General features: G+C 38.5%; 4 protein-coding genes and 1 long non-coding RNA gene across 5 annotated transcripts; 3 read left to right on the top strand and 2 right to left on the bottom strand.

Moving 5' to 3' along the window:
• The first annotated feature begins 7,064 nt into the window (after positions 1-7,064).
• On the top strand, positions 7,065-9,089 carry LOC129768962 (uncharacterized). The gene is made up of 3 exons (XM_055770918.1): positions 7,065-7,205; positions 7,259-7,442; positions 7,509-9,089. Coding segments are annotated over exons 1-3 (744 nt in total). The 5' UTR covers positions 7,065-7,203; the 3' UTR covers positions 8,067-9,089.
• LOC129768963 (uncharacterized) lies at positions 8,878-9,348 on the bottom strand. The gene is made up of 2 exons (XR_008741771.1): positions 9,249-9,348; positions 8,878-9,187 (listed from the first exon to the last, which is right to left on the bottom strand). It is a non-coding gene; the product is annotated as an uncharacterized LOC129768963 (long non-coding RNA).
• A 426-nt stretch (positions 9,349-9,774) lies between these two features.
• On the top strand, positions 9,775-11,814 carry LOC129768243 (uncharacterized). The gene is made up of 3 exons (XM_055769744.1): positions 9,775-9,930; positions 9,984-10,167; positions 10,234-11,814. Coding segments are annotated over exons 1-3 (744 nt in total). The 5' UTR covers positions 9,775-9,928; the 3' UTR covers positions 10,792-11,814.
• On the bottom strand, positions 11,603-13,034 carry LOC129768242 (putative nuclease HARBI1). Its single transcript, XM_055769743.1, has 4 exons — positions 12,679-13,034; positions 12,182-12,614; positions 11,974-12,118; positions 11,603-11,912 (listed from the first exon to the last, which is right to left on the bottom strand). Exons 1-4 carry the CDS (start codon positions 12,789-12,791, stop codon positions 11,653-11,655), a joined length of 951 nt encoding a protein of 316 aa, XP_055625718.1. The 5' UTR covers positions 12,792-13,034; the 3' UTR covers positions 11,603-11,652.
• Positions 13,035-14,053: 1,019 nt separating this feature from the next.
• On the top strand, positions 14,054-15,531 carry LOC129768175 (uncharacterized). The gene is made up of 2 exons (XM_055769642.1): positions 14,054-14,548; positions 14,726-15,531. The coding sequence occupies exons 1-2, from the start codon at positions 14,446-14,448 to the stop codon at positions 15,442-15,444; spliced, it is 822 nt and encodes a 273-aa protein (XP_055625617.1). The 5' UTR covers positions 14,054-14,445; the 3' UTR covers positions 15,445-15,531.
• The last annotated feature ends 209 nt before the right edge of the window (positions 15,532-15,740 follow it).

The following is a 15,740-nucleotide window of genomic DNA, read 5'->3' as shown; positions in this document are numbered from 1 at the left end:
TTCCTGCGTGGTTGTCCGAAATATGATGATCTGCGAAATCTCTATGGAATCAGCGAAAATGTACGAGGCATCTTGAGCGACGATTCAGAGAGAGTAACAGCGCTTCTCTGCTACTTAAAAAATGCCGAATTATTCTTCAGAATCTAACATATGGACAATGGATCAGCCACGAAGATCCTTGTTCCTTCCTCTCCAAGATAAAGGCGATTTGGCGTAGTGGAAACATTCGTACCTATCACGCTAAATGTCACTGGTTCAATTCTCACTCCCGACATTCTTCCGAAGTGAAGTAAAGTGACGAACCAGCCAGAAGTGTTGAAAGTCACTATAATACAGAAAGAAAAGAAAAAGAATGGGAATGCTATTTGCTATTTATATTGCTATTTGGTCCTTGCCACGCCTAGAATGTATTTAATAGTGACAAGCTCAAAGATACGCGCAAGTGGCAAGTAAGCAGCAAGTGGAGAACCAGCGTTTTTTTTTATTAATTCATGTTTCAAAAATGTTTTGATATCAAGGCGTTGCAAAAGTTGCATCTTTTCTGTGTGTAAAGCATTAAGGTGGCGATGAATATCATATTCATCATGGTGCCAGACACTTAGGAAGCGATTGGCATTTGAGGGTGAGAACTTTTAAACAACCTGATTTGTGTTTAATTGTTTTGTTTACTACTCGACTCCATTCAACTCGACCGTGGGCTCTATACCGCCAAATGCATAGGCAGCGGTTATATTGGGCGTAAGTTATCGTACAATCGAATTTTCGCCTGGACTATGATCCAAGGCGGCGTAGTATCCGCAGATCTTGTTGACCTAATCTAGCCATCTAACGCCCTGTGTTCCTCTCCGTCGGGTAACATCTAGGTTGTTGAGGAGAGCCGTTTTAACGGAGAAAGCACCTGGTATCCTGATGCCATGTCCTGCCCACCACGACCTTCCTATTTTTGCGGCGTGTAGGATGGGTGGTTCTCCGAAAAACTGTTGTACAGGGTGCAGCAGGGAAAAATACGAAAATGTTTAAACTATAATATTGGATTAATTTATGTAATTAATGAATTACTTTTATTGACAATGTATTTGCTTACGTTTACTTTCAAGTACTGCGTCAGAACATCGGAATTGTTTCATTGCAAATTTGCGTAAATGTTCGCCAAAGAAATGATTACGAATTTACTGCTCGTCCAGAAGATGCTTACTTAACACGTTCGTCGCCCCGTCACCCATTTATGGGTGACACTTTCCTCGTTCAAAATGAATAGGATTTTTAAAAGGAATTTGATAGAATAAGACCTTAAGTGAAACTATAGGATATGTAAAAAAATAATAAATTATAACCATATTATTATAATGTTTATACTATACCTTTTATTAATTTATAGTACGGATGGTGTGTACTGCAGTTTTGTATGAAACCCATTGGCGATCTAACGTGCAAATCTACACCTAGGCGGCGCTGCGGTGAAAGTGATGATGGTTTTAAATTTTGCCATGTGAGCTTATGGAAGGTTTGTAGTTCTTTCCATAAATTACAATGTTATAATCATAAAAGATTATTTGATTGCGATGAGTTTGTAAGAAATTTAATTCTGCGCAATTTTATATATAACATGTTATTTATTTACCTCTTTCAGTAGTGAAAACTATAAAAATGTTGACAATGGTTGAATTAAAGAAGGAAATTCGAGAGCACAATCAAACACAAGTAGAAAAATGTACGATTCCTGCATGTGAGAACTACCTTGGAAAGCCCGGAAGTAAAATATACGTGATTTGTTTTTTGAGTTTTAGGTTACATTAGCATCATTTTCTTAGTTCAAAAATAAAATCCAGATGTCTCACCGATCGTTTACGTTTTGCGTTAGATCGCCAATATAATATGACTTTGTAGGACCCCGCAAGAAACTCAGAAACGTCGCGTTGGGCGACGAACGTGTTAAGAGAAGATTTTTAAGGTAGGATGTCGTTATCGCATCAAAAATTCTCTACAGAATGGTCGTAAGCAACGGAAACCGCGGTTGATGCGTACGCCAAACGTGATCAAAACGGACCGTAGTCAATGAATTTGTATGTGCAGATAACTACTGACAATAATTAAAACACTTTGATGTCGTACAAAACACAGATTAGATCGACATTCCTTCAGGATCTTGGGAAGGATACATTCGCAGAGGAATAGGTTGGAGCTTACGAACGAATAGTATTCCAAACGAAGCTGAATTCTCACACAGCACATAAGTAAAGAATACATGAAGAAAATAACAATACTACGCCCGGAGGTGAACGACATAAAAAAGAACACCTTGCTATTCTATCCCACAATCATTAATTCCATCAGAACCGTCACCGGAATAAATCGCCCCAACAACTGCAACAGAAACGACCGCTCAGCAAACCGTTCACGAACGATACGAAAGAACTAGTTCGCCGAGAAGAGTGAACGAACGGTCGTTCTTTTTCAAAGAACGGTAGTTCTCCCCACGAACTGATTGCGAGCGAACGGTTTGTGAACGAACTGATTCCGAATGAACGGTTTGCGAGTGAACTGTTGGAGAGCGAACTGATAGAGAGTGAACTGTTTGTGAGTGAACCGTATGGGAAAGAACTGTTTGAGAGTGAACTGTTTGAGAACGAACTAGTGCAGCTGAACTGATTTGCGCAGGACGAAATGGATAAATATAACGAAAACGCTTCTAAAGGTGGCCGTACACTGTTTGCCCGGAGGTCAAATATTTGATATTTTTTGACAGATAAGGTTTGATTTGATATTTGTACAAACACTATTTTGTTTGCCACTCTTCAATTTTAAACAGTAGTAAACAATATCAAACACCGAACATGGAAAAAAAATTCAGGTTCGAAGAACAGACTGAAAAAATATTTTAGGCATCCAATAATTGAATATTTGCTTGTCGTGTTTTGTGTAGAATATATTTGATCAGTACACGTTGACCAAATTTTATTTGTCAAAAAGAGTCAAATATTTGGCTTCGGTCAAACAGTGTATGGACACCCTAAGAAACATAAAACGATATTGTCATTTATGAGCCAAATGCATGTAACGCAGGGTTTGGTCAGGTATACTCAATTTCAGGTTAAAAATTAAATTAAATTTTCGTAGTTTTAAAGGGAAAACTATATATTTTCAATTTCATGTATTCTTTCAATTCCGCGTAACATGCATATACTTCCTGATTATCAAAAAAAAAAACCTGGGGGAAGCTGGGGCGATTCATAAATTGGGTAAACATAAAATCTAATAGTGAGGACAAGTTGAGATAAACAGTTTTTTCGTTGCTTTCAATCCATTGTTTGGCCTATTGCGTGTATGTGTTATCGTGATTGTTTGTATGATTGATTGTTAGTAAAAATCGCCGCTAATTTTTTTTCTCTGAATGAGCATTATGAAATATGATCTTACTTGGAACCTGTGTGTTGTCCAAACAGAAAATATGAAAAATTGCGCATACTTTGTGCGCATCAAATTATTACATATACTTTTGTCGGCCGATTAATATATTTTCACATACAGTTTGCTACTTTTAAAGAAGAAGCAGCTTATCTTTCCCCACTAAATTTTAAAAATATGAATCCCATACGTACACTATCCAATCCAATGATATCAATTAATAGCTGTCTACTGGTGGTGGGTTCCAGCTAACATTCTATGTTGTTCTTAATACCGCTGAATGAAAGAGCAAAAGAACGGTTCGAAAGAACTGGTTCATTTAGATGAACGGTTAGTGACTGAACCGTTCATCAAAGTGAACTGTTTTGCCCATCTCTAGTAGGAGATGAGATGATGGCAAGAGAAGATATTCGAAATAATTTATGTATAGGTAGAAATATAAATCGATTATAAAATCCTTGCGTTTCAGCTGCTCATGATCTATTGTAAAGCTTTGGCTCTGTATGCAAATAAGTTCTTGGATTACCCATACACGTAAGCAAGACGTGAGAACATTCCTCCACAAACAAGGACAGGAAAATAACATAAGAGCGAAATGAGAAAAAGCTCTAATCTGTCTCTGTTCGGATCAACGTTGCCAAATGACTTTTACAACTAACCGGATGTATTAGAAGTAAAAATTAGAAAATTCGGAAAAATTGGCACCAATGGTCCGAAAGAGTATCAACTAATAAGAATGAGAAAAATGAGCGATGACAGAATATCTCTTCGGCTGATGCATCTCACTAGTTCAATAGAACGTCAGTCTCTTGAGTAAAGTTAACAGAAACGGTCGCTGAAAATCAACGATGCCTAAACGGGAACACGACAAAGACCACGACCAAAATTATAAAAAAATAGTGAGAAATACGTGTTTAAAATGTTTCAATAACACCAAGTGATAATTTTCATTCATATTTTAACAATTTAAAACTGCATTGGGGCATGTTAATGTGATCGAGTGTAAATGGCTTCACAAAAACCGAGACGTCGGTTAATCGTTCGAATTGTGGTGCGGAAGAATCTAGTTTTTTGTTTCGAAACTACATGGTTTGCGACACCGGTTGGCGTTTTGCATGATACCAACAGACTTCTTTTTGCGACTCAAACGGTGAAGGGAGCAAATAATAACGTGTTGCATCTTTTGCCAAAAGAAATCTACGAGCATTAGTTGCAAGAAGAATTGTGGGTATAAGCATACGCACCTATACACGGATACATAACATTAAATGTTGCTACCTTGTTAGCATTAGCATTTTTGCAGTGAAGACGAGACCGCTCAGTTTCACGGCCTCGCTACTCATCTACTGCCGAGCCGCAGAAAGAAGTCTGTTGGTATCATGCAAAACGCCAACCGGTGTCACAAACCCATGTAGTTTCGAATCAAAAAACTATATTCTTCCGCACTGACAACGGCGGAAGTGGGGAACGGATCAATAAGTCGCCTACGTATAATATATGATTGTTCAAATAACACAAGATTTTTAATTGATACCGGCTCAGACGTTTCCTTACTGCCAGCGAGCCTGCAAGATCGCGATGGAATGAGGTTATCGCAGCAGCTTCACGCAGCAAATGGAACGCACATCAAAACATATGGAACCAGATTCCTCACAATCAATCTTGGCCTCAGACGAAATTATACCTGGGAGTTTTTAGTGGCAGATGTTTCGACAGCGATTATCGGCGCTCTTCTGTTAGCTCATTTCGGCATTGAAGTGAATCAACCTCAACCATCCATTCCTCGACATGCTGCAGGAGTAGCGTGAAATCACTTTACCACCAACATGACGATCACATATCCATCAAGACGTGACACATCATATAGTTACGGAAGGCCCGCCAGTGGCTTCAAAGGCACGTCGCATGCATCCAGATAAAATTGAGGCAGCGAAAGAAGAGTTCCGAATGATGTGCGGAGTTCGGAATATGTCGCCAATCCAGTAGCAGTTGGGCTACTGCGTACCGAATTATCGACGTTTAAACCAAGTCACAGTTCCATCTGTATCCTGTACTGCATATCCAAGACTTGGTTCATGGTAAATCAGTATTTACCACGCTTAATCTGGGAAAGGCTTATCACCAGATCGCAGTAGAAGAAGCGGACATTCCTAAGACAGCGGTTATAGCGCCTTTCGGATTGCACGAATTCACCCGCATGCAATTTGGCTCATGCAATGCCAGTCAAACGTTCTAACGCTATATGCATCGAATTTTTGGTGATTTAGATTTCGTGGTTTTCTTTATAGATGATATTTGCATCGCATCTTCTTCTATGGCTGAACGTCGTGCACATATGGGCACAGTTTTCGACAGGCTTCGTCAGCACGGTTTAGTGATCAACGTTGCTAAAAGCTGCTTCGCGTAACCTGAGGCAAACAATTCTTGGAATATCTGATCAACAATTCTGGAGTTCGGCCGCTTCTGTCACGGGTGCAGTCAATTCTGCAGTATGCACTTCCATCGACTGTAAAGAAGCTGCGACGATTTTTAGCCACACTATATTGCTACAAGCGATTTTTGCGGTCTGTTTTGCAACAATGAACGACAAAATTTGAGAACAGCTTGGTTTCTATTCAGAAAAGTTTTCCGAGGCACAGAAAAACTATTCTACATTCGGACGAGAGCTGACATCCATGGATATGTCAGTTAAATATTTCAAATATTTTCTCGAAGGAAGAAGCTTCACTATCTTTACAGATCACCGTCCATTAACCTACGCCTTGGGAGTCAATTCTAACGCACGTTTGCCTCACGAGGAATGGTATCTTCGTTATATTTTTTGAGTTCGCGAAAGATATTCAGCATATGAACGGAAAAGCAAATTATGCACCCTCATTCTTGTTTTTGAACGAAAAGAAATCGTTCGAAAGAATGTATCATTTGTATTCTTGTTTTCGTACGAATCAAATCCATTCATTCGAACTTTCGAAAATTGAACAATTCGAACGAATCGGCCATTCTAGTTTTCGTACGAATGTGTTTTTTCACGAGGTTTCTAAACGTCACTTTTTTCTTGCGAATTCCGTTCGATTGTTAAATCAGTACATATTCATGGTTTTCGGATAATTTGAGCTTAAGTCGTACTGATTCTGCTGTTCAATCTATTATAGAAGGAATTGAGTCATTGAGGATTATGAATATGATTCATGAACATTTTTAATATTTCATTTCTTTGTATACTTTTTATTATTGTTTTTGCTGTTTTGCAGTCCAGTTAGTAAAATTCAATAATTGGGTTGATTTTCCGGCAAAATCAACGAACGATCACTGTATGGGCGACACTTTCACCGTCGCTTTGATGAAATCTTGTAAGAAATTTTATTGATGCATGAAATCTTGCATCTGATGTTTATGTTCGAAAAAGGTCTTGTTCGAACGGATTCGTACGAAAACAAGAAAGTATTTTTCAAAATTGTTCGAATCTAGTCTTTCGAACGAAAGTGAGATACGGCCGTAAACAAGAATAAGGGTGATGTTGTTGATGCATTATCGCGAGTGGAGAGTGTTCGCACTTCAACGTTCATAAATTACGGAGATATAGGTGTCTATTCTGTATTTCAATCGATTCGAAATATTTCGAACGACTTGGTAAATTCCATTCCCTGTTTCGTTCGAGGTGTTTTCAAATTCGAATACCTTTCGTTCGGACTGTTTTGTTTTCGAACATCTTTCATTCGAATCAAACCAAACGTCAAACCCACTTTGTTTATGAAGGAGTGAATAATTTCCGCAGCGGATGAGCGGTGAACTGCAAAAATGTAAGCTAATTTTTAATCATTTTTTTCTTTAAATTAATTTTAACGTTCAACAGGGAAAAAAACAAAAACAAAACAACCACTAAAAATCAGTTCGAGCGGATTGTGCTGCTTCTGGAGCAAGAGCCGGACATAGCAAAGGGTTTCTCCCGAGGAAATTCCGGACCCTACTGGGATGATCTGGCGGCAGAAGTCAATAGTTTGGGACCGCCTATTCGCGATGGAAGTGGATGGAAAAAGGTATATACTAAAACGAATCCGAAACATATGTTTATAGTCTTATTTTTGCCCTGGTTTTCTGTGTAGGTTTGGGCGGACTATAAGTCCGGATTAAAGCGAAAACTCGCTCACAACAAACGGGAGCAGAGGGCGACAGGTGGAGGACCCAATAAAATTATCAATTTGTCCGAGCTGGAGGAGCAGGCAGTTCTACTAACTGGGTTACTTGCGACCGTGGAAGGAATCCCGGGTACCTCATCTCATGGAACACAGTTGGGTTCGCCTTCGGGTGAACCTCAAGCTGCAGACCAGGAAAATTTTATATATTATGGTACTTCCGACGAGTGTGACGGTATCAATAATACCATTCACTTCCAGCCCTCTCAGCCGAAAAAATCCAGACCTTCTACCACGAGGCTATTAGAGCTGCAAGTCGAGCAACAAAACAAATTTCACACCAATGTGAAATCCCTGTTAAAAAACACAAACAAGAATTTGAGTGATCTGGTTCATTATCAGCGCCAATCAGCTCGAGCGATTCTTTCCGTGGATGCCACACTCAAAGAACATCTGAGTGAACAAAAACGACATAACCACGAGATGGAGAAGATCGCGCTGGAGAAATCAATAGCGACAAATCCTTGAAACGCAGATTGCGTATATTTCAGAACATTAGAATAATGTTTCAAAATATCAGTGATCTGATTTTTTATCTTTATATTGTAACTCAAGTATAAAAAAATGAAAAAAAGTTCTAATCGTATTTTTATATCTTTCCATGGAAGAAAAATCTTACTTAATTTTTTCTTTGAAGTTTGTTTGGAATAGCATCAAAATTATATAAACTTTTTTAAAATTCACGAATTTCGCCTATAGTTTATGGAACTTCCTTAACCCCTTCACGTACAACATTGAACTTCACTCGTTGTTTCTCGATGTGAAATAATTACATAGCTTCAGGCATATGATGAGGATACCGACAACTGAAGATTATAAAATTTCCGTTATTTAAAAAAAAATTGAATGAGCTAAAAATATAAAATATAATTTGAATATTATAATTAAAATAAAAACGAACGAGTTAGTACGTAGTAATAACTCCTTCGTTTTTATTTTAAACACAACATGTATTTGCTCATCATAGGGCACCCATGTTAGATACCCACACTCAGCAGAGTAGCGGAACGACTCGAAGTGCTCGTTTTGGGCCGTGCTGTTGGAAATTAAATCGTACAGCAAGGGGTTAAAACAACGCAAAAAGTATTAATAATGGTTATTTGAATACTTGGCCTGCTTACGAGAAATCGATAATGACATGTTCTCAAAGTGTTGGCAGGAATAAGAGTAAATAATTCTGCCGAAACCATAGTTAAGTAAGGAAGACACTTCCTTTTCCGGTGGTTGTTATTTATTTGAGCATTTGCAGCAGTTAGATGAAATTTAACAGTCATAAATATTAATTTAAACAAAAGTTTATTATGTAAACAGCTGCATAACATATTATAACTACTGAGAACGACCAAATTCTAAGCATATATTGTGAAGTGCACAGCATACATTTATAATTTGAGCGCATTTAGTAGGATTGTAGTGAAGTTGTCTCGCGCCAAGGATGCATCTAAACCGATTTTTTAGTAAACCGATTGTCCGCTCGACGATAGCACGACCCAAGGCATGCCTGCGATTAAAATCGCTCTCCAAACTCCCTTCCTCCGCTGCTCTGAATGGCGTTACTAACCAAGGTTCCGATGGATAACCAGCATCACCTGAAAATATTTTATCACACAGTACATACAAGTATACTAAAATATTGTAGTTGAACATTACCTAGAATCTTAGTATTAACTTCACCATTTTGGTGAAGCTGCTCAAAGTGAGTTCTTGCAGGGCTTACACGCCATATATGAGAGTCATGATTAGATCCCTGGAAGGTAGGATCAACGAAACGAATCCTTTGCTGATCGTCACAAACCTATGTTGATAAAAAAGAGTATTTGTTCATTGATTTGTTAATTCAAATACTAATAATACTTACAATCAGAACGTTGAGACTATAAAATCCCTTCCGATTAAAAAACAAATTTCGATTCAGCTTAGGTGGAATAATTTTTACGTGGGTTCCATCCAAACACATAATAACACCCGGAATTGATGTTTTCTGATAGAAGTGTAGTTTAGCACGCCGCTGTTCGTCTTCCGTCATATTTAGGGAAATCCATTTCTTACACAGTGTCCGCTCCAGAATGTTAAGCATTTCAGTCAGCACCTTGGAAAATGTGGGCTGTGCTATGGGTGTCTATTCTGTATTTCAATCGATTCGAAATATTTCGAACGACTTGGTAAATTCCATTCCCTGTTTCGTTCGAGGTGTTTTCAAATTCGAATACCTTTCGTTCGGACTGTTTTGTTTTCGAACATCTTTCATTCGAATCAAACCAAACGTCAAACCCACTTTGTTTATGAAGGAGTGAATAATTTCCGCAGCGGATGAGCGGTGAACTGCAAAAATGTAAGCTAATTTTTAATCATTTTTTTCTTTAAATTAATTTTAACGTTCAACAGGGAAAAAAACAAAAACAAAACAACCACTAAAAATCAGTTCGAGCGGATTGTGCTGCTTCTGGAGCAAGAGCCGGACATAGCAAAGGGTTTCTCCCGAGGAAATTCCGGACCCTACTGGGATGATCTGGCGGCAGAAGTCAATAGTTTGGGACCGCCTATTCGCGATGGAAGTGGATGGAAAAAGGTATATACTAAAACGAATCCGAAACATATGTTTATAGTCTTATTTTTGCCCTGGTTTTCTGTGTAGGTTTGGGCGGACTATAAGTCCGGATTAAAGCGAAAACTCGCTCACAACAAACGGGAGCAGAGGGCGACAGGTGGAGGACCCAATAAAATTATCAATTTGTCCGAGCTGGAGGAGCAGGCAGTTCTACTAACTGGGTTACTTGCGACCGTGGAAGGAATCCCGGGTACCTCATCTCATGGAACACAGTTGGGTTCGCCTTCGGGTGAACCTCAAGCTGCAGACCAGGAAAATTTTATATATTATGGTACTTCCGACGAGTGTGACGGTATCAATAATACCATTCACTTCCAGCCCTCTCAGCCGAAAAAATCCAGACCTTCTACCACGAGGCTATTAGAGCTGCAAGTCGAGCAACAAAACAAATTTCACACCAATGTGAAATCCCTGTTAAAAAACACAAACAAGAATTTGAGTGATCTGGTTCATTATCAGCGCCAATCAGCTCGAGCGATTCTTTCCGTGGATGCCACACTCAAAGAACATCTGAGTGAACAAAAACGACATAACCACGAGATGGAGAAGATCGCGCTGGAGAAATCAATAGCGACAAATCCTTGAAACGCAGATTGCGTATATTTCAGAACATTAGAATAATGTTTCAAAATATCAGTGATCTGATTTTTTATCTTTATATTGTAACTCAAGTATAAAAAAATGAAAAAAAGTTCTAATCGTATTTTTATATCTTTCCATGGAAGAAAAATCTTACTTAATTTTTTCTTTGAAGTTTGTTTGGAATAGCATCAAAATTATATAAACTTTTTTAAAATTCACGAATTTCGCCTATAGTTTATGGAACTTCCTTAACCCCTTCACGTACAACATTGAACTTCACTCGTTGTTTCTCGATGTGAAATAATTACATAGCTTCAGGCATATGATGAGGATACCGACAACTGAAGATTATAAAATTTCCGTTATTTAAAAAAAAATTGAATGAGCTAAAAATATAAAATATAATTTGAATATTATAATTAAAATAAAAACGAACGAGTTAGTACGTAGTAATAACTCCTTCGTTTTTATTTTAAACACAACATGTATTTGCTCATCATAGGGCACCCATGTTAGATACCCACACTCAGCAGAGTAGCGGAACGACTCGAAGTGCTCGTTTTGGGCCGTGCTGTTGGAAATTAAATCGTACAGCAAGGGGTTAAAACAACGCAAAAAGTATTAATAATGGTTATTTGAATACTTGGCCTGCTTACGAGAAATCGATAATGACATGTTCTCAAAGTGTTGGCAGGAATAAGAGTAAATAATTCTGCCGAAACCATAGTTAAGTAAGGAAGACACTTCCTTTTCCGGTGGTTGTTATTTATTTGAGCATTTGCAGCAGTTAGATGAAATTTAACAGTCATAAATATTAATTTAAACAAAAGTTTATTATGTAAACAGCTGCATAACATATTATAACTACTGAGAACGACCAAATTCTAAGCATATATTGTGAAGTGCACAGCATACATTTATAATTTGAGCGCATTTAGTAGGATTGTAGTGAAGTTGTCTCGCGCCAAGGATGCATCTAAACCGATTTTTTAGTAAACCGATTGTCCGCTCGACGATAGCACGACCCAAGGCATGCCTGCGATTAAAATCGCTCTCCAAACTCCCTTCCTCCGCTGCTCTGAATGGCGTTACTAACCAAGGTTCCGATGGATAACCAGCATCACCTGAAAATATTTTATCACACAGTACATACAAGTATACTAAAATATTGTAGTTGAACATTACCTAGAATCTTAGTATTAACTTCACCATTTTGGTGAAGCTGCTCAAAGTGAGTTCTTGCAGGGCTTACACGCCATATATGAGAGTCATGATTAGATCCCTGGAAGGTAGGATCAACGAAACGAATCCTTTGCTGATCGTCACAAACCTATGTTGATAAAAAAGAGTATTTGTTCATTGATTTGTTAATTCAAATACTAATAATACTTACAATCAGAACGTTGAGACTATAAAATCCCTTCCGATTAAAAAACAAATTTCGATTCAGCTTAGGTGGAATAATTTTTACGTGGGTTCCATCCAAACACATAATAACACCCGGAATTGATGTTTTCTGATAGAAGTGTAGTTTAGCACGCCGCTGTTCGTCTTCCGTCATATTTAGGGAAATCCATTTCTTACACAGTGTCCGCTCCAGAATGTTAAGCATTTCAGTCAGCACCTTGGAAAATGTGGGCTGTGCTATGGCAATGTGATAATCTTGCCCTGCTCCATGTTGATAATTTCCTTCAGCAAAGAATCGCAAACATGCTGCGAGTTTCACCTCCGTGGATAGACCACCTTTCCTTGTGGTAAGGCAGTTCTCAATTTCCTCTAAAACGTACCGAAAAGCTTCCTTACTTAGACGAAAACTTTTGATGAATCTGAATAAGGGCAAAATTAATCAATAAGAGAAACAAACATGGGATTTTTGAGACGGATACTTACGCTTCATCAGAAAGTTTCATGAAGTCGGTTGATTTTCGGTGGTTTCGCCGATGGTAGCAAGGCATTCCAATTTCTTCTTGCTCCGCCAAAATCGGTAACAAAACGGAATCCATTGAACGAGAAAATTTTCTCACAAATTTCTCTTAGGATCAAAAATTAACTGAAATTCAACTCGCACTCGCCGCTATTTAATACGGTGTTTCTTTTTGTTTATCGGTTTTTGACAGATCGATGCATATTCGAAATTTTCTAACACTTTCGTTCGAAACGAGCAAAACGATTGGAATAGGGAATGGTAAATTCGAAAACGATCGAAATATCACTTTCGAACGAAATAGAAATCCGTCGGAATACAGAATAGGCACCATAGTAAAAGATCAGCAAGATGACATAGACTTAAAAGAGATGATGGAATCTTCAACGGCCACGCTAAAATTCGAAAAAAGAACAACACCACAATGTCCTTTGCGTGTTTTTTGTGACACATATCATGGACGTCCCCGGCCGTTTATTCCAAAGCGACATCGGAGCGACACTCCGGAGCATTTTCACGGAATCGCTTATACTGGTGCAAAAGCCGATCTCGATCGGATTGTGAAATTTTTCAACTCGTTCGTGTTCCGGAATATGGGGGATTTTCTCTTTAGACGGTAAAGCAGTGTTGACAGGTTTAGATTAAAGGAGTACTGTCCCATATGCTTTTTTGTTGGCACAAAAGATAAAATGTACGGATCAAACAAAGGAGCGTTGTTCACACTTCAAAAACTAATACATAATGAAAACGTATCAACGACACTGGTGCTGGAACAAGAAAAAAAAATTTAAAAAAGCCCGATACGATACGTAGTCTCATTAACACCAAATCCTTCAAAACCTACTGGTACACCCAACAGTACAATGATTTGCGGAATAGCTGTCCGAACTATGCAAATGTGGCAACCCTTCCTTGATGCGAAACAAACGTCAATATACGAATGAATTTGCTTGTGAAACAATTTTCTCTCTATCAAAATAGAATCGGATTTTGGAATTTTTCGTCAAAGAAATTTCCTCCGACTTGCACTGTGATCACGCGTATTCTAGAGCTTGCCACTCAGAATGCATTCAAGGCGTGTTATTTGGCATAGAAATCTCAACTAAGTACAAATAAAAATGACGCAAGTAATACTACGTTGGACGGCGAAGTTCCTCTAGGAACGTTAGTGCCATTGAAGAAGAAGAAGAATAGGGGTTACAATCAGATTATTTCAAATAAGTAAAAGAATTTCTCAGTGTCTATACGAAATCAACTGAGACGTTTCCAAAGGGTCGATTCTTTGTTGCTCTCACATTGCGCTATCTTTTTACCACTGGGTAAGGTGTTTTGGATGTCAAATGTTCGTGACTGCGGCTTTTATGCATCATCGTTTTTCTCTGCTCGTGTAAAATTGTTTTATCTTATCAAATCGTTCACCGAAGGTCCTAGCGAAAATAGAAGTTAGTTCATGAACACGTATGTCGTAATAGGAAATCATGCCCGTTCTCTGGGTATCCGCCTCGGTCGAACGGGATCGTGATGCATTTGTCGCTGGATAGCTTTGTTTTCGTTTGTTGTGTTTATTATTAGTCGTGAAATGGTTTCGAAATTCGAATGAACATAAGTCCATTGCTTCGGATTGGATATGTGACGATTATTTTTCTGTTTTTTAAGTTCGGAAAGTGACTATTTGAAGCCGCCCTGCGTCTAGACTATCGACCTATTATTATACTTCGAATATAACCGGTAGAATGGAACCGACTTTATCTGGGCGGGATTCGTCCGAAGTTGGTAACACGTCGGCTGCTTTGTACGTGACTCACAACCTTGAGACCGTAGCGGAAGAGTGTGAAGGTTTGCTCCTTTTTTGTTTTCTATGGAAGCTAGCATTTTAGTACGCTTGGTTCGGGTTTAGCGGGTTTGTGTAGATACGATTGTGTTGTCTTTTGTCATCGAGATTCTGTCACTGATCTTCTCAACGAGAACATGTTCCGCTCAAATTTTCCTATGTTTTGTTGCTTTCTTTTGCAGATGACAAAAAAGCAAACAACGATTTGAAACTGGGAGTTCTCGTGGAAGACAGTACAAAATCTCAACTATCGAAGTATTTGGCCAGATTACTACAACACTTCACACAACGCTATCAACATGAAGTCGAGATCAGCTCATTTGACTTACTGTTTATGGTAATTTATTGCTTGGCACTCGAAACCGGTTTCATCCCAGAAGGACACGTGCTGGAGGATGCGCAAGGCGTTTTACGACCTGGCTTCGATCGCCGTTTGATGCACATATTCTCAGCAATAGTTCCTTCTAATTTATATGACCGTGTCAATCGAAGCTATAGATTGGATGTGTATTTACCGGGAATAGAAGATAACTGTGCGCTCGTTGGAATCAAGAGTGGGGACTTCCTATGCCTCACGTTTACGATCTTGCAACGGTCGGATATGCTCAGTCAAAGCATACTTTTACCGGTGTCTCGATATATACCAATAATTAACTTCCAAAAACTGAATATCTCCTGCCAAAATCTCAAAGATCTCTCATGCAGAGTGAAAAACAATATCTTCATCCCAATACGCGATGCTCTTTGCCAAGCCTCGAGCCCATCGCTGTATCCCTCTCTCATTGAACTGCCGGACGAAGTTTTAGTTATATTACTGGTAAAATATCTCGATAGAAGGTCAATTATGCGTCTTGGGGCTAGCTGTTCTAGACTTAAAATGCTTACAGATATCTGTCGTTAGTGGTAATTAAGGAGTGGTACCATGATATAAAAAATAAATGTTATTTCAAGGATTTCATAGTTAATTTTTTTAGCACAGAACGAAAAGAAACTCTTCTTGTTAGATATATTTGTTTGCTTAACGATGGACGGTGAAGGTAATCTAGATTGTAGCGCTTGCGAAAAACTAAATATTCTGTATATTATGGTGGCTGCACTGTTGCTTGATTTTATATATAGTTGAGAAACTTACAACCCGAAAATATGGATTAAATAAATCTTCAAATAAAATCCTTACTGACAATGATTATAGTCTCT

The sequence above is a fragment of the Toxorhynchites rutilus genome, chromosome 2 (genome assembly GCF_029784135.1).
Source record: "Toxorhynchites rutilus septentrionalis strain SRP chromosome 2, ASM2978413v1, whole genome shotgun sequence".
In the NCBI taxonomy this organism is placed as follows: Eukaryota; Metazoa; Arthropoda; class Insecta; order Diptera; family Culicidae; genus Toxorhynchites; species Toxorhynchites rutilus.
The sequence above is the reverse complement of the archived record's forward strand: the minus strand, read 5'-3'. Positions and strand labels throughout refer to the sequence as shown.